The 24,742-nt window shown below is 42.0% G+C and overlaps 1 protein-coding gene across 4 annotated transcripts; it reads right to left on the bottom strand.

Annotated features, from left to right (window-relative positions):
* On the bottom strand, nt 1-16,556 carry scn1ba (sodium channel, voltage-gated, type I, beta a). 4 transcript variants are annotated; one of them, XM_048261101.1, is made up of 7 exons: nt 14,284-16,555; nt 8,208-8,634; nt 7,259-7,425; nt 3,392-3,647; nt 1,749-1,890; nt 964-1,035; nt 1-728 (listed from the first exon to the last, which is right to left on the bottom strand). In XM_048261101.1, exons 3-6 carry the CDS (start codon nt 7,352-7,354, stop codon nt 969-971), a joined length of 561 nt encoding a protein of 186 aa, XP_048117058.1. In that variant the 5' UTR covers nt 7,355-7,425; nt 8,208-8,634; nt 14,284-16,555; the 3' UTR covers nt 1-728; nt 964-968. The 4 variants fall into 4 exon arrangements, with proteins under 4 accessions (XP_048117058.1, XP_048117059.1, XP_048117055.1 ...); XM_048261102.1 differs by having other exon boundaries at nt 8,208-8,267; XM_048261098.1 differs by lacking the exon at nt 8,208-8,634 and having other exon boundaries at nt 14,284-16,556.
* Between the last annotated feature and the right edge of the window lie 8,186 nt (nt 16,557-24,742).

Genomic DNA, 24,742 nt, shown 5'->3' with positions numbered 1-24,742 from the left:
CCGTTTTTGGAGCCTGGGCTGTCCACAGAGATTGCGTTTTTTTACAGGGTATTCAGGACACAGACAGCTAGTGGTTGGTTAGGTGATGTTTGCAGTTTGCAGGCATCGCTTAGAGCACCTTTAAGTTCACCTGTAAAGGTTATAGTGAATTTTAAATTCATCCTGAAATTTCACCTAAAAGCCGAATATCCCTGACTTTTTGTGAGTAGTGTAATTTCAGTCACTGATCTTCATAAAGCAGATCACTAGTTAAGTCAGTAGAGAGACATTTGAAATCAGTCTAACTAGTGTGTCAACAAGTGATAGCATACAACAGTGCATATTTACAACTTCATAACATTTGCCATTTTGATTATTGTCTTTCAAATAGACATACAGTAAGTGTGCCGTTTCTCTTTAGCTAACATGCCCGACTTCAGCAATCCATTGCTATCCAATTTCTCACCATGTATTACATTGTTAGTTCCTCATCTACGAGTGAAAACTGAGCTACATCGTTCTGACACATCTAATGTGAGGGACAAAGCATTAAAGGTACTATGAGGTCCAGAGGTGTTAGTGACGTATTGGATCGGTCTTCTGTTCTGTCTGAGTGGATGCTGTGCAGACGTGAATGGAGTCAATTACAAGCCCTGGCTCAAAGCTGCGTACAGGACAGCGGGGACGCCTGGTGTTTGGGGACGTTCGGCCTGGTGGAGATCTTTGTCTTGAGATGAACACACGCAGACCTGTCACACAAACAGAACTTCATAATTACACCAAGTTCTTTTTCTCTAAATTCCATTCCATTGTTATGCCCCCCACAAACAATACATTATGTCTGTAAACACAGTGATGTGAACAGATGTAGCAGAGTCTGTGGCCATTGGAGGGGAAGGCAGCAGAGAGACAATGCCTGGGCAATTAGTTCAGACAGCAGCAGGCCTGATTGGTACTCTGGTGGCAGCCTGAAGGCAGACCTACCTGTGTTATTCTGACTCCTGAACACCTGCACAGTTATCTTTACCCCCCGAGGCTATGGCTAAGTACTCCGCCCTGAGAGAGAGGCAGGAGGGAAGAAAAAAGTACAGCAAATGCGTAAAGATAGAGAACAAGTTGAGAAAAGCAGAAAATTAGGCAAAAAGACACATCTGAGCGACTCTGATGGACAGAAACAGGACAGTAGAAGGGACCAAGGGAAGTGCTTGTGCACTAAAGGGGAAACAGAAGAATTCAGAAGCTGACCACAGAGTGACACTTCACAGAAGGAAACGGAAAACAGAACAGTTAAGGACAATAAAAGTCAACCACTTAATGGAGGTACAGGAGGCATTTCCTCCATTCCTTGAGCATCTGCAGACTCAGCAGTGCATATAGGTAGTGGTGTAGTCTAGTTAGCTGTAGTGGGTATACTGTGATGTAGTCTAGTTAGCTGTAGTGGGTATACTGGTGTAGTCTAGTTAGCTGTAGTGGGTATACTGTGATGTAGTCTAGTTAGCTGTAGTGGGTATACTGGTGTAGTCTTGTTAGCTGTAGTGGGTATACTGTGGTGTAGTCTAGTTAGCTGTAGTGGGTATACTGGTGTAGTCTAGTTAGCTGTAGTGGGTATACTGTGATCCACCCCAAATGTTAATACATATCCTAGCCTATTGTAAGTGGATAGACTGAGATGATGATGTTTTTAAGTGGGTATACTGCGTAGTCCTGCGTATCACGTAGACTACAGCACTGCATACGGATGAAGCAGGGCTAAAAGAATGGCTACTTACGCGCTCTCTCTCAAGGCCTCCTCCCCTGCGGCCGCTATCTTCCGGTAACAGTACACCATCTCAACCACCAGCCATAACTGGAGCCCAATGATCGATACGTACATCATTACCTCCGACAAGATGGAGGCCAAGCCTCGAGTGGCTGAGGGGGAGAAAGTTACAGCGTTATTATAGGCATGCCAAGTAAATCGAGACGTAAGTGGCATGAATGCTGTGCATGGACGTGCACTCCATCTCGGACTACTCAAATGGCACAACTTCAGCAACAGCACATCCAAAATAATCTTGTCCACTCTATCATGTCAAGGTGAGCTGCTGAATTTTCTGTTCACTTGTAATACAGCTAACTGGCCACAGGGATGTGCTATTTCAAAAGGTGACTATTGCCTCCCATCATCTCTCTCAAATAGTACAAAGGCTAAAATACAACAAATGAAATTACCACAAACTGTTAAAAATCTAACTTAAAAAACATTTAAAAAAACTATTAATTCCAATCGAAACTGAATGGCTCTTGTAAAGTAACTGGGTTATCCTTGGCTGTCCCCATCGACAGAATGAAAAATTAGAGGATTTTATGACTGTCACTGACTCATAACACCCTCACCAATCATCAGCCCTGCTTTACTACACAACCATGATCCTTCTGTTATATGAAACATGGATTATATTTATTGGACTGAAAATGTTTTTTTAAATGAAATTGACCTTAAAATAGACATGCAGTTAGAACACTGGAGTCTTCAGAACATGTTCTCTGTCCTGCATCAATATCTCATGGCCTGACAGCGATTCACAGCCACATACTGTGTACAAGTACTCTGATGTAAGCTAACTTGATACTGTGACCTTGGTTACATCAATTATTTCAACAGGTGGCTTTTAGTAACAGCGTCCTTGGTTTTGATACCTCTAATCAGGCCGTTGAATGTGCCCATTTCGTGCGCAGTTAGCTGATTCGTGTCCGAGGGCAACAGATGCATTTCCCTTGCACTGTACTTTCACCTGATATCACAGAGTCTTCTGTGATTCAAGCACCGTCTAGTCTGTCAGTGTTACTACACACCTGAAGGCCCTATCCTGTGTTAGTCTGTGTGTTTCATTTGTTTTAGCTGTGGAGACCAGGTGGGTAACTCTGTACTGACATTATTTCCAGTCAGATCTTCTGGGTCTTTAAGATCTATCCTGGTTTTGATAACCTAATTTTCATTTGACTAATAATATAATAATTTGACTATTATTAAGTTCCTCTGGTCATTTCTGTCACGGCTCTGAATCCTAAATTGTGCCGGTTGAAGCTAGGTGGCCCTGAGCACACACAGATTTCTAACATCTGTAACTTTGAAGTTTGAAAATAATCCTTTCAAATTATTTGAATATGCCAAATTTATAATATTTTTTTTGTTCTCAACTGTTCGCCCCCAACATTTCAGCTTGCTCAACACGCTGGCCAATGACTATGAAGAACAGCTCTGGAGGTTGTGCCTCTCATTTTGTAAATTACGGACTCTAAGTTTAAAATGTATACACTACTGGCACCAGTTGCCCTGTGACACCCCCGACACCAAAATGTCAAATGTTACTTCCATCTCTTCTTCATCATCACCATCATCATCATCTGTCACACTCAAACTCTCACTCACCTTTGGGCACCACATTGATGACGACGAACTTGGTGGTGTTGGTGTGGTAGTCATAGTTGGTGAAGGTGAGATGGCGGTCAAAGTGACAGCGGTAGGTGCCTGTGTCATTGAAGGTGACGTTGAGGATGTAGATGGAGCCGTCCTGCACGTCCAGTGTGTTCTTGCTGCCATTCCAGTCCAGACGGCCGTAGAAACGCTCGTCACGGATGTCGAGTTCGTCTAGCTTTGGGGCGTCTTCAGGGTCATATCTGAAGATCTATGGAGGGACAGTAGAGGAAACTAAGTATCTAATGCAGTGGTCTTGCTGAGGCACACTTGTGTGCCATGAGGCAAAGTGACGTATGCGCTATGGAATTTTGAGGAACCCAATGCATTTAGTGCTTTTTTGTACACGGTCATTAAATAGGCTAGCGGGGTATTTTTAAACGCATCAGTGACACAGCTTCTGTGTTTGAGGTAGTCAGAGATTCATCTGAGGTAGTCAGAGAAACATCTTTTGTTTTTTAAAACCTGGCCATCATTCTCAGTTCATGATGTGAAACTGAGATCCTTCTCACGATTCCTTCTAGGCAACCTCGCCACTAGTGTTGGCTACTACCTGCGGTTGTTAGCAAGCAACGTTCTTTTGCATGAACTATAGACACTGACTGGCATGTGGAAGCATTGAGCTGATTCTTCAATGTTTGCGGTAAAGGTCTTGTCTATGGTGCCTTACATTTTTTCCTAGTTATTAAATTAGCTTTAGCTAGACTTAGAACTTTGCACTTCAAATTAGGGCAGGGGTCTCAAACTCAAATGAGCTGGGGGCCAATTCTGCCAACGTCATCTGATTGGAGGGCCGGCTATTTCTGAAAATGCAATGTTCTTTTTTTCAAATACCAGACAAAACTGCAAACAGAAAGTGCAAGTGTTTTTATCTAGTTTTAGACACCTGTGCTAGCAACCTTAGCTTATAAATAAAATAATGATAAAATAAATATTAATACAAATTATAAAATAAATGAAAAACATAAAAACAGGTATGTTGTGTGTTTCACACCAAATAAAAATATTTCCTCTCATAACTTTTTTAAACCTGGCAAACTAGGCATCAGGGTTCAGAAAGCAACACCATTGGATTTTTATATCAAAATTTCAAAAGGCCATGGCTTGAAAGTGGTCAGAGATGAAGTCCTACTGTAAATGTAAAATCTTTGAGTAAAACAAAGTTTATGAAGGGGTAAATTTACCCATGTAATTTGTCACTGGATGGCAAGCACCTCAAATTATGCACCTTTCAGTAAATACTGGATGAACATATTTAAGCAGGTTTACTTTCCTTTTTCATATTACCCACATAACAAATTAACAGGAAAACACCTAAGATGTATACCAACACCTAATATGTTGTGGTTTAGTAATAGATTACTACAATATAGGCCTACAATAAAGTATTCTGGTCAAACAGTTCCTATCGCGGGTAATCTGCAGTACCCAGAAGTTCGCATCATATTGCGGGTGACTTTGTAGTTCTTCAGAGCCCTATTTCTACTAGCCCTGCTGTCTGTACCACATCCATTTACGGACACTATCATCCACGATTACCACTGCAACCTCCAAGCTATGTTGGGCAGAGGGTCGAAACAAGCATGGTATGCTAAGTGGACACCGTTGTATACACGCACCTCCATTCACAGGCGACCCGTGACTATCACTGTCATAGACGATCGATCATAATCTCCAAAAGGATATTCTCCTTCAGAATTAGAATAGGTGAATAACATAGCTTACCTAAGACTTCATCGCACGTGATTTGGTGTAGGCCTATTTCTGCTTAATTTCTGCTTCAATTTCTGCAACACTATGGCCTGCATCGCTTCCGCGTCATTACATATGCACGTCTTTGTGTTTCTCGCGTGTAATACAAGTATTTCCTGAAAACTTTGCGCAGCGATTTTGGGTTTGAATCAAGCTATGGATGTCTTGCACATAGTGGAGCAGAGTAGGCCTACAAATGAGATTTGTCACCGTACCTGGATCTATCGTCTATTTTAATCAGTATCGTTGTTTAATAGCCTCAAGGGCCGGATTACATTATTATTTTGTCATACGTCGCGGGCCGGATTTGGCCCGCGGGCCGGGTGTTTGAGACCCCTGAATTAGGGCCTGTGGATTCAGTTCCACTCCCTCAATCACACATAGTTTTAAAATAGCTTTTCTTAACTTCCACAATATCCAGCATTGCAATGTATTTGGCAGCCGTGGCCTACTGGTTAGTGCTTCGGACTTGTAACCGGAGGGTTGCTGGTTCGAACCCTGACCAGTAGGCACAGCTGAAGTGCCCTTGAGCAAGGCACCTAACCCCTCACTGTGTGCTCACTGTGTGCTGAGTGTGTTTCACTAATTCACAGATTGGGATAAATGCAGAGACCAAATTTCCCTCACGGGATCAAAAGAGTATATATACTATACATACTATATGCTATTACAGGTTAACTGGCAGACACATCATAGCTAAGCATCACATAATAGCTAATGAAGAACCACCACCAAAGCAATACTTGGAAATACTAGTATCACATTAAGTTTATTTTTGTTTCTATCTGCATTTTTCATTTTTATGGTCAATACATGCTGCACCTTTCAGCAATATTCCAATTAAAATCATCTGGGTGGGTAGAGCATTCACAGTTGTCAAAACACATGACCTTTTTTTTCAGGTCACCGTTCCATTGTAGGTCAGCAACACTGTGGCCCTGTCAGGCCCTTACTGAGCTCAGAATAGACAAAAAGCTCAAAGGTTAAACCCCTGTCCACATTCTCACTCTGTCTCTGACTCTGTCCTTGACATTCCGTTGAACAGAATCAAGTTACACAATGTTGTGCTGCATCCAAGCAGAACTGTACATACACACACATACAAACACACCAATGTACAACCACCTAGTGCACTGTAAGTACACACATCCACACACTTACAATCATAAGTGTAATGTGATTATGTGTTTTAACACTATTGAAGCAATGTCAAAGTTTGAAAAAAATGTTCACTCTCATCTTGAGACACAGTTCTCACAATACTCGCCAATGTCATGCCTTCCGTTGTCACATCTGTAGAACATTTCTGCTTTAGCAACTAACTTAAGATGGATGACATCGTTGACATAGCAAATCTATCAGTGAACCTTGAGGTGGTGCTTCACTTTGGCTTAGTGCAGAGCGGAGCCAAGGCATCTGGCTAATGGGCTAAACTCTATTATGTGATGAGGTTTTCTTGCCAATTGCCAATACAGAGACAAAGCACCTCAGCATAAAAAATGCATGTGTCTGCCCTCTCATGAGTCTAATGGACAACAGCAACTGCTCAGATGTCAGTCTGGTCACTCTTATAGACCAACTAAATGCATTGGTTTTCCTGTTGTTCCTATTACAACTTCTACTACATAAAATATGCTGAGTAAAAGCTGTTATGTATCGGGCTATCCTAAATGTGCCTGCCACTGTAGTTAGATTTGCATCGTATAAGAGGTGATACAGATCAGCTATGGTCAGGTTCATACTTGGTATATGCTTGTTGCCAGGCATGAACGGGAGTCTGTAAACTAACCAGTGTTAGTAAAACTTCCTGAGCATGAATTCTGAGGCTGAAGTGGGCTTTTTATGGCACTTGACATGACACAACCCAATAGCACAGAATAGTTCAGGCAGCATACTAAAAAACACATCCAGAACATTATGAGTAGAAACAAAAAGTCACCCACAACAAACAGTGACCCTAATACACATGGTCATGCTTAAAAGTGCAGTCAGCGATTGTATGCGACTTCCTACGCAATTGCTGACTGCATCTTTAATGTCTGAGCAAGACAGAGTGGGAAGCATACTCACATGGGAGAATTCTCTCTCTCCCTCGGCCATGAAGTACCAGTCCACTGTGGCGGTGGCCTCCACCTCCCCCCTCAGCTTGCAGGAGATGCAGCCCATCTTGAACCCCTCACCTGCCACCGCCTCCGTGTCCGAGTCCACCTCCACGCACGCCGCATGACTAAGACAAGCTGAGGACAGACCACAGGCCCAGAGGTTATGACCCCACAATCAGTGCTCTCCACTGGGCTTTCACAGTGTAGGGTCCAGTCTCCTGAAAAGGAGTTCTGGACTAGTTCTGGACTAGTTCTGGGATAGCGTGACATCGCTTTACTTCTCTCAGGTTAGTCCAAGACTAGTCTGGATTCCAAAACGGAAAAAACTAGCCCTACAATATTACAGGGAATGTGCTCAGACATGGCTACTGCTACCTACCAAGATATTATTTCAAATAATGCATACAAAATTTTGACAGATTTTTTTTTTCATTTTAGCAACTGCAAGCACTCCACATCTAAGTTACATGTTAGCAATGGGGCATGAGACAGAAACTTCCAACATCAGTCTTCTGGTACTCATTTACGTGCGCATTCCCATTACTTACATTTGCATGCTGTTATATTTACGTTGTTGTTGTTGTTTATTATTCCTGAGGTAGCTCATATCAAGGCATTTTTTTGTCTTGCATATTTTATTTCCACTCATTTTCAGAAGGCAGTGCCTATTTTTAGTTCCCAATCAACTGTGCCACGTATTAACAGCACAGTAATGGTTGTTTTGACCCATCGCTAATTATTTAGCCTGTTACCGAGTCACAGAAAGAACTTTCCGTGTGAGAGGAAATAAATTGCTCACAGATGCTTTGTTTACAATCCCTGGCAATTTGAGCTCTATGTAGCTTATCTATAATCATATATAGCAGCATGGGTCTATATATGGCATCAAGACAACACATCGGCGGAGAGCCACACACCTGTGCTTCCAAGTGCCTCTCACACCGCACTCTGTAGCTTTGACTGAAGCATCTGCACCGCTGTAAATGTACATGTTTAACAGTAACACTACACAAAAGGTCCTCTTGCTCGAGATCAATCTGTGATCCGGGGTTACTTCCAACTATGACTCTCTGCTGCAGATCTTTTGTACGAGTCCAACTGAGGCACTCGCCACTACACAATACTGATACACAATCTTTTTGCTGACACCATCGTCGCCTTCTCTTTCTGCTGAACTGGGTTACGGACAGCATCTCTAGGAACTGATTTGATATTGCTCTTTTTTTCTCTTCAGAACATTCTGGGAAAAAAATCACTGAGTTTGTTTTTTCACAGCTGGAAGAAAGAAAGGGCTCTTGGGGTTGGGGGGTTAGGTAAGCGGGATATGGGAACGCGGAAACACTTCTGTAGCAGGGAGGAAGAGAAGGAGAAGAACAGAGAGAAAGCAGGGAGAAAGAGAGGAAGAATTAACACAGTTCCGAGCAACAGTCACACAGCCATTGTTGTGGTAGCATTTAGGGAAACTCAAGGGAGGGGAGGGAGAGCAGTGTGTGTGTGTGTGTGTGTGTGGGGGGGTTATCAACATAACTATCACAGTTGCTACATATGCCACTCTCATAAAGCAGGAAGAAGAGGGAGACAAAGGGCATGAGAGCAGCAAAAGGAGCATGCTGCACAGAAGACACAAATCACATGACAGACATACACATGGAAGACAACACAGTTAATACACATACAGTATAGTAAAGTACACCACAACAGACCACAGAGACACAGATGCCCGACAGACATAGACACAGACAGAGATACAGACATAGAGAGACAGAGATAGAGAGAACACTGTACAGCACAGACACTGAGGGAGGTGGGGAAACAGTTTAGATGGGAGAGCTACAGGTTAAATGCAGGCATGTGAAAAGACAGCGTGAGAGAAAGATGGACAGACAGAGAGAGACATATCATGTGGACGTATCGTATCATGAGACTAACGGCATCAGACAAGCAAGGCAGCATCTCTCCCAAAGGGTGCCCTGGGGCCATCATGGGCTCCTTCTCGACCTTCAGGGCCATCAGTCACCCGCAATATCAAAGTCATTCTCTAATGCGAGCGCTTGCTCGCGCACAGATTACGTTACGCAACACATCTGCCCTGAAAACACCGGATTATGAGTCAGGGAGAACCTTTAATCCACGCCATTGGTTTATGCCTCCGTTGGGGCTTGAGCACCAAAAAATGGCCCCTGGGAGTTCTGCCTGCTTGCCTGCCTGAAAAAAGAGCTTCAATAAATAATCTGCTGCTCCCGCAGGCTAGGCTGCTGGGAGTTTATGAGGATTACTACATTTTCTCAGAGAATCATTAGCTGTACCAACGAGGGGCAAGACGGGGCAAGACCATCACAAGGAGAAATGAAACAAACAAACACAGTAAAACAACAAGAGCCGCTGTAGGGTTCCCATGGCAACGTTTGCTAATCGTGTCAGAGATGTATAGAGACCGGTATCCAGGGAAAATGTGTCGCCTCCGTGACATTCCTGGGACTCAGGGCTCACGGGAGTTATTTTCCATGCAAGCACATAGTGTGTTCACTTTCTCTGCTGCTTGAGATCAACACTGACACGTCCCCATCTTCAGCAAGGCCAGACACACACACACACACACACACACACACACACACACACACACACACACACACACACACACACGCACACACACTGATCTAGAGACAGATAGGACACCGCCTCAGGGAGTAGCGAACACTAAAGATCAGGCTGATTACTGGTGGTAGGTCAAGTGGCTGGGGAATTATGCTCTCTGAGTATGAGAGAGATACAAATGAGAGGAATTGGAGAGAAGATGGAGTGGGGAGTGTTCAGCATGCCCTTTATCCCTGTTCCTCTCCTTCATCTCCGCACAAGCCCCTCTGTCCACAGCTACTGAATATTTCATCAGGTGGGAGGGATCTACAAGTTATGCTACTGATTTAACTGGCTGTCTCCTCATTCCATCAATCTGTGTCTCTTCAAAAAACACAATCCCAATTAGCCTAGAGCAGACACCGCAGTCCTCAGACGTCCAGTGGTTACACGCAATGGGGATACGAGAATACAATTCAAACTGCGTCGCAGTAGCAGAGTGAGGACTGCAGCGAGACGTTCAACAGAACAAAAGAAAGAAAAAAAAATATCCACTAGCTCAGTTCCCTTGCTCTTATTGGATCTGCCTGTCTACAAGCCTTCTCTCTCACCTCCTCCCTCTCTTATGCACTCTTCTCTCTCTCTCTCTCTTCACCCGCCCTACTCTTAAATGATTAATGAACACTTTTCCTGTCTGGGTCTCGAAGAACGGAGACACATTATCATTTCCACGCACCCTTCTTCTCCCTTCATGTATGAAACAAAAGCTCTGAATTTATATTTGTAAGTTGTTTTGGATGAAAGCATCCTTAACCTTTTCCACACGAGCAGCAGTAAAGACCAGTAATCCCACCAGTTGTACAGTTAAAACTGACCCAAAGGCACAGCTCTGTCTGCTGCGGCCCTCTAATGTAGACTTGCCTTGCTCTCCGAAAGCTTCTCATTTTGCAGCTCATTGCTCTCCAGGTCAGATGAGTATGACCGCCTGCTCAGGCAGACCGCCTCTCACGGCCCCTTGGCTCCTTAAGCACTCTATTCTCCGTCTCCGATATGAACTGCTGAGACTTTCTGTCTATGCAAAACCATAATGGAATCACACTCTCTCTCTCACACACTCTCTCTCTCTCTCACACACTCTCTCTCCATCTTCCACTTTCTAGTCTTCATCTCACTGCCTCTCTGTCAGGTTCTTTTCCATTACCATCCTCCCACAGCCTGCCCCCACACACACACACACACACACACCACCACCACCCCCAGCCTTTCTCTCTAGCCACATGGCTGCCTCAGATATGCTGACCAGCACGACCTGTCAGCTACATAAAGCACTGCCATACAGTATATCCTCTTACTTGATTGCACACCACACACACACACACACACACACACACACACACAGTACTAAACATGCCTGCAGATGGGTACATTTGACCAACATGTGTTTGTTATGTATGTATACATTATGTACATTATGTGTGAGAGAGTAAGCATTTTACACTATGCATGACAGAGATGGGAGGAGTAACACATTATCAGCATGTGTGTTTGACAGTGACTATGTGTGTGTGTGTGTGTGTCTGTGTGTGTGCGTGTGTCTTTGCTCACACATACTCATTTGAGTGCAGAGAGGGGAGCAGAACAGGAGCCCTTGAGGTGATGCAGTTTTCCACGCAGTGCTCACTCACCCACACACACACACACACACACACACACACACGCAATGCTCACTTACTGAGGGCTCGTGTGTGAGACACCCAGAACATGAGCCCTGTGGAGGGCCTTCTGATGACGCACAGATACCAGCTCCCTCCACACCCCCCCTCCCCCCCACACACACACACACACACACACACACAATGTGTACTGAGTCTCTGATGAAGCCAAGGCAAGGCAAGTTTACTCAGAGGCAGTTCAGTGTGCCCTTCATAAAAAGGACAAAATAGTAAATAATAGTAAAGAAAAGAAAAAAGTAAAGTACATAAAATAAAATAATTAAAATTGTCATAAAATATAGGGTGCATATGATTAAAAGGAGGTGCGTTTGATCAGTTAGCAGAAAGCATCTGAGAACAATTTGGTCTTACTTATGTATTGAAGTAATGTGGTCAGTTCAGGTAGTTTTTATAAATCTAGCTGCTGGATTTTGTATCACCTGTCCTGAAGCTGTTTGATAGTCTTTTTAGGAAAAGCCCATTGCAGTGATCAACCCTGCTGAAAAGCCCATTGCAGTGATCAACCCTGCTGAAAAGCCCATTGCAGTGGTCAACCCTGCTTGAGATAGATGCATGAATGAGTTTTTCTAAATCAGGTTTTGAAATGTGAGAGATGTGACTCTCTCCATCTCTACTCTAGGTTCAGCATCGTCCTCCTCGGCCCAGGGCTGCATGAGCATTAGCATTAGCCCACATACATCCCATCTGTCAGGGCCCCTTTTGTTTGCAACACACCTCCCCAATCACAGCAGCAAACATGCGTGCGAATGGCTGCCGGCCGCTTGACCTTGGTGGGGGGAGGAGCGGAGCGGACAGGAGAGGAGAGATCTGAGAGCTCAGAGATTATCAGGCCCCCACTGAAAATATCCTGCATAATGTGCGCTTTTTTGTCAGAAGCCATTAATGATGGTAGGCCTACGATTCTCAGGGAACAGGGAAAGCCTCAAAGCTCGCATGATTAAAGGCCAAATAAAACATTCCTCTCTGTCTCACCTAAAACGTATTTGTCCAATTACATCTGTCGATGGCTAATTCGTCATAGTAACAGCTGACATCCTCAAGGTCTTCATCCATCACATTTAATGTGTTACCTGTCGCCATTGGCTAATCTCTGTCCAGGGATAGCCAGTGATCACCTCATCATCAGCTCACAATTTAGTTAGATGGGAGCCAGGTGAGAAATAGGCAATATAAACCCCACTAACAGAGGATTGGGATCATATCCATCCTGGGACTTGCTTGTCATTCTGTCTGTCTGTTTGTCTGTCTGTTTTCTGTCTGTCTGTCTGTTTGTCCCCTTGTCCCCAGCCAGTTCTTCCCTCTTATCTGGCCTGGGTGAACGACTCCCGTGTCTGTCTCTGTTTCGAGTGAAATGCTTTTCATTTTGAAAGCATTAACCACATGGAAGAAGTGTTTTCCTCCAAAAAAAGAGTTACACAACTAACTGACTGACGTTGCATAATGGATTTAGCTCTCTCCTCTCACTCTCGCCCAACTTGGCCATTTTCCCCAGTTTGACCATCTGTTTCTTCCCCCCCGACCTGGTAGATCAAAGCAGTGGATATCTACTACCCCTCTTTAGTCCCTCAGGAGTCCCTTTGGATTCCGGTATTCATAAGGTGGAATAATGAGGAGGCCATTTGAGGTTTCTCCCCTACGCAAGCCATCCTTGCCCTTCTAATGCGTGCACATCTGAAGCTCAACCCCTCTTGACACCCGGTTACGTCATCTACCTGCATCAGCAAGAACGCCTGGCTCACTCCCCCAAGGCTCTTCTGAGCACAACAAAAACAGGCTTTCAGAAGGGGGGGGGGGTTCAACTCTCGGATCCCCTACCTTGAATTTCTAGATAAAATCAACATGTAAACAAGCAGAGTTTAATTTTAATTTCGATATTAGGATTTATTATTATTTTACATGACTTATTTAATTTCTTGCTACTTGTGCTTGAGTGAACACACACACAGTGTTTGTTGTTGGTTCTCACACTTTTGCCGGCGTTGCCTTTACACATGCTGACTACAAGCTGTCAGTGGCATATTTGTACCATAACGCAAGCGGACGTAGGGATCATGGGTGAGTGGCGGTTTGCATCAGATGGTGCCATCAATTTTACCAACACCATGTGGCTTTACCCCATTACGTCCACTTTACCAACACCACATGGCTTTACTTCATGACATGCTTAGAAAAAATAGAGCATCTGGTTAAGGCTTTTAAGGTGGGCCATCTAGGAAATTGGGCAATAGTTAAACGTACACACACACACACACACACACACACACACACACACACACACACACACACACACCGGCATGAATGGAGGGTAACAGTGAGGCAAACCTGGCGCACGACCACAATTCTATTACACTAACTATTTATCTCTGTTCCTGATAAATAGCATGATCCATCCTTTGAGGCATATAGTGAATCAACACCCAACACACATACACACACTTCAAAGGAGATGAACATGCTCCATTCAACCCAGCTCCATTGAGACCATCTCAGGCTTTCTCCTTTCTACCTCCTGGAGTCCTTCCTGTTCTAATATCTCCAGACAGTTACAGCAAGACAGTGGGGTTTTGTTTTGGAGAAACAGATGGAGAGAGAGAGAGAGAGAGAGAGAGAGAGAGAGAGAGAGAGAGAGAGAGAGTATCGGCTCATGCATGCCTCAGCAGAGCTAATCAAGTCAGTCAGTACTCACCGTGCAAAGTGCAGAGAGCGAGAGGGACTAGCAGTATCCGCAGTGCAGACATCATCATGAAGAGGCGTCTCTTTCTCTCTCTCACACACACACAGACTCACACACTCTCTCTCTCTCTCACACACACACACGGTTGTGTGTGCTCACACACCCCCTGGCAGGGGGGAGATGTGGATGTGAGCAGGTAGTCTGCCACGAGGCGAGGGCTCTCTGTGAAGAAAGCGTGTTGGTTGGTCCAACCCAACTCCAGAACGTGCTGAAGGAGAAAATCACAACAGAGAAGAGAACAGGAAACAACTGGACCGCGACTCGACCCCCGTGTGACCACACAAGGAGCTGGGGTTGGGGTGGAGGTCGGGTGGGGTGGGGTGGTGTGGGGGAGTCTGTCTTGGGAAGTGTCTGTGATCAAAGGGCGTGTCTCTTTCTCCTCCTCCTCCTCCTCCTCTGGCTCTTCCTCCCCAGTCTGAGGGAGGTGGGGGGGTTGTGCTGTGGGATGACTCTGATCACCAAGATCAGGTCAGTTCTTAGTTCCAGTCCGAGGCCTACCCCGCGGTCTTTCACCGGCCTGTCTTGGATCTTGGCTCGGGCTGTCCCGCGTGCTGCACGCCTCTAGTCGTCTAGTATCTGATGGCTCAGGGAACAAAAGGAAAGGAGGGGCAGGCGTGGAAGCCTCGGGCTTCAGCCACTCTGTTTTCAAAGACTTTGTTCATCTGTTTATAATAACACACACTTGTGTGATAGCCGGCGTCTGCCCAGATAAAGCTAGTCCACAGCTCAGTTCAGTTCCTTACAATTTAGTCCACAGTTCGTCCTTCTTGCTTTGAGAAAAAAATACAAGTTTGTGCTGTTTTCAGTGTCCTTCTCCAAAGTTTTCACCAGTGATTGCAATGATGTAGAACATGAATTTTAGGAAGACTTGTGTGTTAGGTTTATGGTTTAAACATGTAATACAGACGTGAGCTGTAAATGCCTCATGGAATTTGTGCAATGTGTGGAAGACAAAGATGTTCAAAGATAGCCGATGGTTTGGAAATTTCTTACATATGAATATTATATCTCTGTCTGTAGCTTTTGATAATGTGTCTGACCTGAGTAGACTTTTAAGCAACTAAGAAATTCACAGTGAGTGATAGTAGTGACAAATGGAAGCATGGACATATTCATGTCTTTGGCTCTAGGTGTGCATTAGCATTAACATTAATATTATTGCTGCTTTCTGCTCATATTGCTCTTCAGTATAGTCCATGTACACATCTAAACTACATAGCTTAAAAACACATCTAATGCATGCAACACATGCTAGTATTAACAATCAATTGTTTTAATCTTGCACTATGTTATGATATATACAAATAACATTTTTTTGTAAAATAATCTACTGGTGTTAGGTTCCAGCTACAGTATACCTGTTCCTCGCAGAATGGTGTGTCACCAGTTGCCCATCCAAGTGTGAATTTCCGTTTATCATCCGCATTTATTTGGGCACATAAGCACCATGTGTGCTATAGGCTAGCTGTTTGTTTCTAGAGCCCCTTCAAACTGTTCTGGAAACAGATTCTGTTCACGACTGGTGAGGCTCACGATTTACTCAACAGTGTATTTTAACCGACAGCAACAGTGATATCAGTTGTAGCCTACAGTATAAGCCACGATGCCGGTGCTTTACCAACAACTATAAACGATGCTCGGGGTCTAAGCTATCCTAGCCTACTATTTTCAAAATACATGTATTTTATATAGCCTACACATTGTTCTAAGTTCTGTTGATTGGCTAGCCTACTAGATGATGATAACAGCCGGTGCGATGAATTACCTAAAATAGACTTCAACGTCGTTTGCCTACCCCTTACCCATTAAATTATCTTCTGGTCACTGAAAGGACGCATTCTCCACGAATATACTCTCCATATCAAAATTTTACATTTCCTCCGTCATCCCATCCGACTGTCACCCGGAACTGCCGTGGACTGGGCTAGCCTATAACCTCCCGATAGGACAGACAAATCATTCCGTTAGTCACTCTGCCAAACCCCCTCACAGCTGAGCGTTGCGGATGACAGAAAACACAGGCCTATCAGCAAAAGAGGCGCTCAGAATGAGCAGGCTATTCCGGAGCCGCAGACTCTTCTAGGAGATATTGTGCGTCCTTCGGCATGTGACGGACGACCGCAGCTTGAAAAAAATACTGGTGCGTCGGCGAAACGGAACGATGTGCAGAGGGAGTGGTGTGCTAATCAGCCTTTGGGATGGGGAGAGGAAAGGATGGAGGGGGGGAGAGTGATGCATTGCGGTAGTGGGATGGAGGGGGAGCTAGATCAGTGTAGTTGCAGTTGTTATGGTAACGTCGATTTAGTAGGCCTATCCAGTGGTCCACCGTCACATGCTGTGGATAGGCCTATAACATGAAATATAATGCCTACACTGAAATGAGTTAAAAGCATTATTTTTTTAAATAAAAAATACAATGTTTTTATTATTCTGCTGCTTGTCTCATAATAGTGACCAAAAATGAGCAGGCCTATTCTGGCTGCAATAACAGGTCATCATAATGCAACCAGAGCCCGCAATGCCCAAATCTTAGGCCTACGTATGACCTGCAGAGCTAGAGGAGGGAGGATCACAGTATAGTTAATCAGCAGTTTGACCTCAGTAAGATCAATCAATAGCCATCCACACACACACACACACACACACACACACACACACACACACACACATTCACACTCATTGCCAAAACGTATCCAGATTTGCTCCTCTGTAGAAACAGGTCAATGGAAACTACATCAAATGCTGATTTAATGGGACAAAGTTACCCAGTGTGCAAAAAAATGTGTAACAAACAAACAAAATGATCAGCATTCAGAAATAATATTAAGTGGGCATGTATGATCTAACAGAATGACAGGCATAACTTTTGAACCTATTACCTGTTACTATCTGCTTTACTGTGGATATGGACCTATGAGAAGGCGCCTTCTGAGCCTCACAGGCAGCAGTGCACCCAGCTTGCATGCTTCTCTAAATGTTTAAATGTTGAAGAATTCTGACTTGAAGTGTATGAGTTTTTTTTTTAGTAATTCATGGTGGACTTCTGTTGTCCCATTCATAACAATATAATCATATTTGTCTTCTAATCACACTATAGGCTAACCGAATTAATGACAGTTCGTGTTTTGTCAGATTGAAATAGTCTTGTTATGGGTTTGGGTATCTGCAGCCATGTTTACACCACCCAGCTCCAAATACTGATGGCATTCTAGCTCATTGTTTCGTTTTAAGAGGTCAAAGCAAGTGGTATATTTATAGATGTTTTAGACTATATTAAGCAAAGTTTTGTGAGGAGGATTAATCTGTCGCCAGCTATATGGGCAATTGGTCCTTAAAATTACCAATGTTACCAATCACAACAGGATTGTATGATAAAGGCAGAATCCTATGTAACAGGCTAAATTAAGGTTAATAATCAATTTGCTGGTATTTGTTATACTACTTTAAACTTTTATTTCTTTAAAATCAGAGGCGTTAGACATAATCTATTATGTAATGTTCCATTTACTTGGAAATGAAATCACCTCAATATTATAGCAGAAGCGTGCATCAGTCATCAGACATGGGGTTAGAACATCCTGGTATTTCACTGTTTAAGCCCCTTTAAATCTGCTGAATTATTGAAAGTCTCATACCATCAAACATTGTTTTAACTTTCTTTGTTCTGAAGAAAGCCAGAGGCTATGAATCACCAATCCTTTAAAGGAATATCAAGCAATTATATGCCAATGCACTGCATGTCTCTCTCTCTGTGTGTGTGTGTGTGTGTGTGTGTATGTGTGTGTGTCTGTAAACCACCAGTTTCACTTATGGTTTACCCAATAAACGATAGGACTAAAGCACTAAACTAAAGCACAAGGACTAAATGTTTAGAATATCCACTGGGGGAGTATTTGTTTGCCCATTTAATTATCATAATGAAGTTTAGAATTTCAGATAATGACACAAAACCTATATTTATCTTCCCCAGATGAGTCACTTTATGATCTTTAGCATAAATGTGATGTAAGGGGAAGCTGCCTTGATGTCTTGGTATGGGAACAGGAAATATCTTTAAGTATAGGTTGATTTATTTAGCTTTTATTCAAAGACATAACAGACAAAATGTTGAGTCTTACTATATGATCAAATGTTACAATAACAGCATGGCATCCATTATCCAAAATCCAACACACCTTAATGCAGTGTTTCTTAACTGGTGGGTCGGGACCCAAAAGTGGGTCACGGAACCGTTCTGGGTGGGTCATGGAGCTTTTGTTAAAAAATAATAAATCGCTCATTTAAAATGCAACCTTATAAGATCTAATTTTGGACCTTTATTTTGATAGACTTTATTTGCATGTCAGTCATTGCCATGGACATGGATAGACAATGTTTATGTGACAGGTCATGTTAGACATCATTTTCGTGGTAAACACAAGTAGTAGGCTACGACCCTGAATATCTGAAGTAGGATATGGATTTACTTAAATTGAGGACAAAATGGGACAGAAACCCCAGTGTGTGGTGTGCAGTGAATTGCTGGCACATGAGAGCATGAAACCATCAAAACTAAAATGCCACATGGAAACCAAGCACCCCTGTCAAAGACAAACCTGTTGGGTAGCCTACTTTGAAAGGTGACATCAGCAGTTGAAGACTTCACAAATGTAATGCCAAACATCAGTATTTTCCAAAACAAATTAAATAGGCCTAAAGGCACTTCGGGTGTTTTAGTATGTAGCTCACCATATCTGTTGTCTTGAACGCAAAAAAAAAATGTGTCACGACTTGATGAACATGGAAAATTGTGGGTCCCAAAGCCAGACCAGTTAAAAACCACTGCCTTAATGAATATACTGCACATCATGAAACTTGACCCTTACACTGACTAAGCTAACACACTAGCATGCATTTTGTTTTCATTAAGCCCTGTCTTTGGCCAGTTTTCCTGTGCATTGTCAGTGGTAGAGTTTAAAAGAGATTGGTGCGTATAGATTTCATTGGGGATGTTGTTTGTCATTGTATTATGAACATGAATGCATATGGGGAGATATGCACTTTTTCAATATGCAAAGTTATACCTGCTGTTCAACCTCTTGTTCCTTTTATTCTTCATGCATTCTGTTGTGCAGCCGTATATATATACGGTATATGTGTGTGTGTGTGTGTGTGTGTGTTTATTGTGTGTGAGTGGGAGTTTATGCATGGCCATGCATGTTATGGGCGTGACATGGGTTTTGTTCGACAGAAATAAACGTTGGCAAGTTCAAATCTTGTTTTATAATTAGAGTTGTATTATCGTTAGAGTATTTTCAAAGTCATTTTATTTCACACCATGGTTTGTTCTGTTTTGGGTGTAATTGAGCACATTTGAATTCACTTAAACTTGCATCTATATTTTTCAGTAATCCATAAATCCATGTTTTAGTGTTTCTATAAGATTCATTCATATGTATGCAATACAACTGACATATTTTAGCATTACTATAGTGATAAAATTGCTTAATTTTGTGATATTTTAACTCTTTTGCCCCCTTTCAGAAAAAGTTTGGATGCTGTGTAAAAATGTAAATAAAATCAGAATGCTAAACATGAATGAATAGCTGAATAGCTAAACATGTAAGCCATGTATTTGTTGAGAATATTGACATATTAAGGATGGTGCAATGTCAACGTATCAGTTGTCTAAACAATGATTTTCTAAAACAAATAAATGTGAATTTGATGAAAAAAAAAAACACATTTTATAATCAATCAATCAATCAATCAATCAACTTTTATTTCCATGCTCATGGTCCAATAAATACATAATACAAACAACAGAACATACAGAAACAACAACAGGACAATTAAAAAAGGCCATGATACCAGTGTTTCCACATGGATGACTGGTATCGCACAGTACTAAGACCAGGGTTTGACAGCAGCATAATAATAAGGTTACATGAACCATTCAATCTGCAAATAAAAGTGTACATTAGATTTCTCAACAGTGCACGGAATGTATTGACTCCTACCCTACAAAATAGTTCACTTGCACTGCTCCACCTGGGTTTTTTAAGCAGTATACGCAAATCATCTTTTGGCAATCTGGAGCTTCTGGATGCTAGACTTTTTAAACCTAGTCCATAGGGGGGCATAGAGGAGTGCAGTATGCAATAAACAGGCTTATTTTAACTTTATCTGAGCACCAGTGGAATTTCCTAACCACCATATTACAGTAGCTTGTGCATTTAACATGCGGCGCTGCCTGTAGATGTCATCATCACACATTTGATCTGTGATGATGTGTCCTACAGTATATATTTAGTTTTATTACCTACAGTTAAAGCTTTTTTTAAAACCAACCACATACTGTTTTGCTCTTAGTTGGTCAGATAGATCATTCATATACATATTAAAAAGGGCAGGTGAGAGTAACCTCCCCTGACGAACGCCAAATGGAGTAGAGCCTGCATGGTTAGCATACCAATATGCCATCCTAATTATGCTATTGGGCACACCTTTTTGACCTTTAAAAAACAACTTAAAATGATTGACTCTGTCAAAAGCCTTTGATGCATTAATAAAACAAATTAAAACTGAAGAATTCTGTCTTCTATACATTTCAACCACTTACTTCAGGGCATATAAAAACATTATAAAAGATACAGTACATTATAAAAGTTTGGGCAGAAAAAGATTATGCAAAGTTGTATGAAAATATCTATAATTATCTAAATCTATATGGTTATCATTGTTATTTATGGTATTTTGCAAAAGGAAATATTACATTTATTGTAAAACGATTGTGTCCACACTAAATGTTCCTCATTACCCTAATGCGTACACACTATTTACCTGTACACTGTTCCTTTAAATTTACAAGCAGACCCATGGTACATCACTTGGAACAAAAAAATGTGTTAAAATGCCAATACAAAAATGTCTATCCCTATTGTTCTTTAATGTTTTTGTAGAAAATGTCATAGTACTATTAATAAAATATTGTTTTCGGAAAATAGGACCCGGACATGTTCACTACAGCTTCATGAGAATCACCCTTAAGGAAAACAATGTCAAACTGCATGGAGTTTTGCCTAGTCCCTTGATACAATTTTGCCCCGATTGTCTGGTCTGTCTGTACTGTCTGTTTTTGACTGTGGATTCTGTCTGTCATTTTTACATGCATGGCACACCACAACTCAGGCACTAAGACCAGTGATAGCGTTTTAATCTTGTTGCTTGTGGGCTTTTTCTATCTCTTGTCAATCAGTAATGTCATTTTTTATTTAGGCTATTTGAACCATTGTTTTTCATACGGCAATGGAGGTAATTATGGGGGCATCAAAATGGGTTGTTGGAGGTAAAAGGCTACAGGATGGCACTCAGTTAACTCCCATCTGAGCCTATGGATGACATGACAACGCATGTACCTGTTGACCATGTATCCGTTGGCTCCATGTACCTGTAGGCCAAGTTGAATGACAGTCTAAAATGGCCAAGGATATAACCTAATAAATGTAGAGGTGTATATATTAAGAGAGGCAAACTAGTGGAAGAAAAGTTTTATATTGATTGTGAGGTGATTCCGTCTATTATGAAAGCCGAAGGAAGTTACCTGCTTGATAAGCCCAGTGAAATGTTCTCGAAAGCTACTCTTTTGGTGATGTTTTTTGCTCACAAAGGTTGCTTTGTTGGTGATTTCTTTATGGTAAAAATGCTTGGTTGTTGACTGGACACTGTGGTAAATCCCCTTCCTGTGACACTAGCAATGTAACACCTCTCCTGTGTGTATCTGAAATTAATATTAATTTGGTAAAATGAAATCATTCACATTACTGTATAATTCTCATCCTCTTTAACAGATTTTTTTCATTACTGTTATGCATAAAAATGCATAGATATTGTAAAGATTTTATTTCTCAGAGACAAGAATTTCTTCATTTTGTTATATGTTCCTTAACTGTGCCCCATGTGTGGTTTTGTTAAAAATTAACTGATAACAAAGAGATTATTTGAACTCAACAATACACATTGTATTTCGGTAATGACAGTGAATTAATTTCAGTCTCAGTAGCATACAGACATCACACACAACATGCACTTACAGCAGATAGGGTAAATAAAAGTATATAACGAAACTCCACTGTACAATAGAGACAGTAGAAGATAAGAAAAACAAAACGCAATACTAAATATACTATATAAATTAGATAAAAAAATCCACAGTGCGCTTGAGGATGATCAAGCATGAGACGCTTGCAGTGACAGGGCCGGGACTGGCCTGTAGTTCTGTGTGCATGGTTAGGTGCTCAAGAGAGTGAGTGTCATGGTGAAGGTGCAAAAAGTAGTCCAACAGTGCAAGAATAAGGTCTAGAGACCAGCATAAATAATATGGACAAATAAGAGAGTATATGTATAATGTAGATGTAACCCACATGGATGGCCAACTTGCCCATTGTGATGTACCAATAATTCTCTGGTGACCCCTAGAGGGCACACGAGACAGGTTCAAACAATCAAATAATAATAAACAACTGCTACTTCAAATTAGAGACAGACATCTGAATGGATAACTAACGATACAGAAAGATAGAAGAAGAATATTAATCAAAACAAGAATAATATTGACCAAACAGAAATCAAACACATTCTTTTGACCGAAAAGCTTCAATCCTGATAAACCACTTCCTGAACAAAGACCTCGTTGGACCATCGTAACAGATGGAAATGTATTAATCACTTGAATCCTGGTGAACTGTTTTTTTGATTACCCCTTCAACCACTCCTTGTGTCTACGCCTTGGATACCTCGAATTCCCTGCTGTGATACCCTTCCCTGGACCATCCTCATCGCCATTCTTCCTTGCAATATTCCCAGAATTTGAACCCCCGCCTTCATCCACTTTCCACCCAGTGACTGTGGTAGGATCTGGGCAAATACACCCACACCCACGGACTGTGACATTGAGGAATTACATCTATCACTATTTTTTTTATTTAATTATTTATTTTGAGTGCACTCTCTTTTATTTTTGGGGTTTATGTTTATTTTGTTATTTTAAGTTCAGAGATCTCAAGGGAATTATTTATTGAAAAAAGTTACCTAAGTGCCGGCACTTCTGATAAACTGATATTATAGTTATATGTTAAGAATTGTTTTTTATTGTATAAGGAAAAGTGATTTGACACCATAAGTATATAAATCAAATAAGTAGCAATAGTAATAAATTGAATATAGAGTCAAATAAAATAGTATAACATATAACGATTAAAATCGATCAATAAATAAAGTATCAAATAGGGTTTAAATAGAATATCAATAATATATACAGTCAAATTAAATAGTTAATATATCAATAGTTTTTATATTTCCACTGATTATATGATTGCATAGAGTGAATTGAATTATATTTGAATGTTAAAATAAATATATTTTGTATTTAAAGAAGAATCTTTGAGAGTGGTGTGTTGTCTTGGGGTGAGTCATTGAACTGTGGTCTAGCAATAACCTAAACCAGTCTCTTCTTGAACCTAGAGCTTAGAACTAGACTGTTCCCGCACAAGCACAGGCCCTTCCCTCAGGTTACATAGACAAGGTAATATAAAAAATATGTCAGTGCAAGAATAAATTGAGGTAATAGGGTTACAGCCATTCAGTATTGTAGCAGAAGCCATTGGTCATGTGTCAATATAGCATGAAAAACAGTGTAGCAGTAAAACAGTAGTAAAACATTAGGCTGTGGACAAAAGAAACAGTAGAGGGCAGTCAGTACTCAAACATGGAGAGGGTGGAGAGGCAGACAGATATGCAGAGAAGTCTATCTCTCCTCTTCCCTTTAGTGAAGCATTGAACAGTTCAATGGCCCTGGGGACAAATGACTTCCTCAGCCTTTCAGTTGTGCATGGCAGTGAGCGAAGTCTCCAGCTGATCAAGCTCTTTTGCTTCGTAATAGTGCTGTGGAGTGGATGACATTCATTGTCCTAGATGATGATCAGTTTGCTCAGGGTCCTTTTATCTGATGAAGTGATGCACTCCAGCTCGGCTCCCACGACAGAGCCAGCTTTCCTTACTAGCCTGTCTAGTCGCCCAGCATCCTTCTTCTTTGTGCTTCCTCCCCAGCATACCACAGCGTAGAAGAGGACGCTGGGAACAACAGACTGGTAAAACATCCTGAGGAGCTTACTGCAGACATTGAAGGACCGCAGCCTCCTCAGGAAGTACAGCCTGCTCTGCCTTTTCTCGTAGAGTGCTTCAGTATTTGCTGACCTGTCCAGTTTATTGTCCAGTTGTAAGCCCAGATCCTTGTAGGTATTTACCACCTCCACATTGACCCCATCAATGAGAGAGCACAGTTCCCTGTGGAGCTCCGGTGCTGCTGATCACAATGTCTGAGAGACAGTTCTTCAATCTAACAAACTGTGGCCGCTCGGTCAGGTAATCTGTA

This window comes from Alosa alosa, chromosome 13 (genome assembly GCF_017589495.1).
Source record: "Alosa alosa isolate M-15738 ecotype Scorff River chromosome 13, AALO_Geno_1.1, whole genome shotgun sequence".
NCBI classification, from domain to species: domain Eukaryota; kingdom Metazoa; phylum Chordata; class Actinopteri; order Clupeiformes; family Clupeidae; genus Alosa; species Alosa alosa.
Note: the sequence above shows the minus strand (reverse complement) of the source record. Positions and strands in the feature narration are given on the sequence as shown.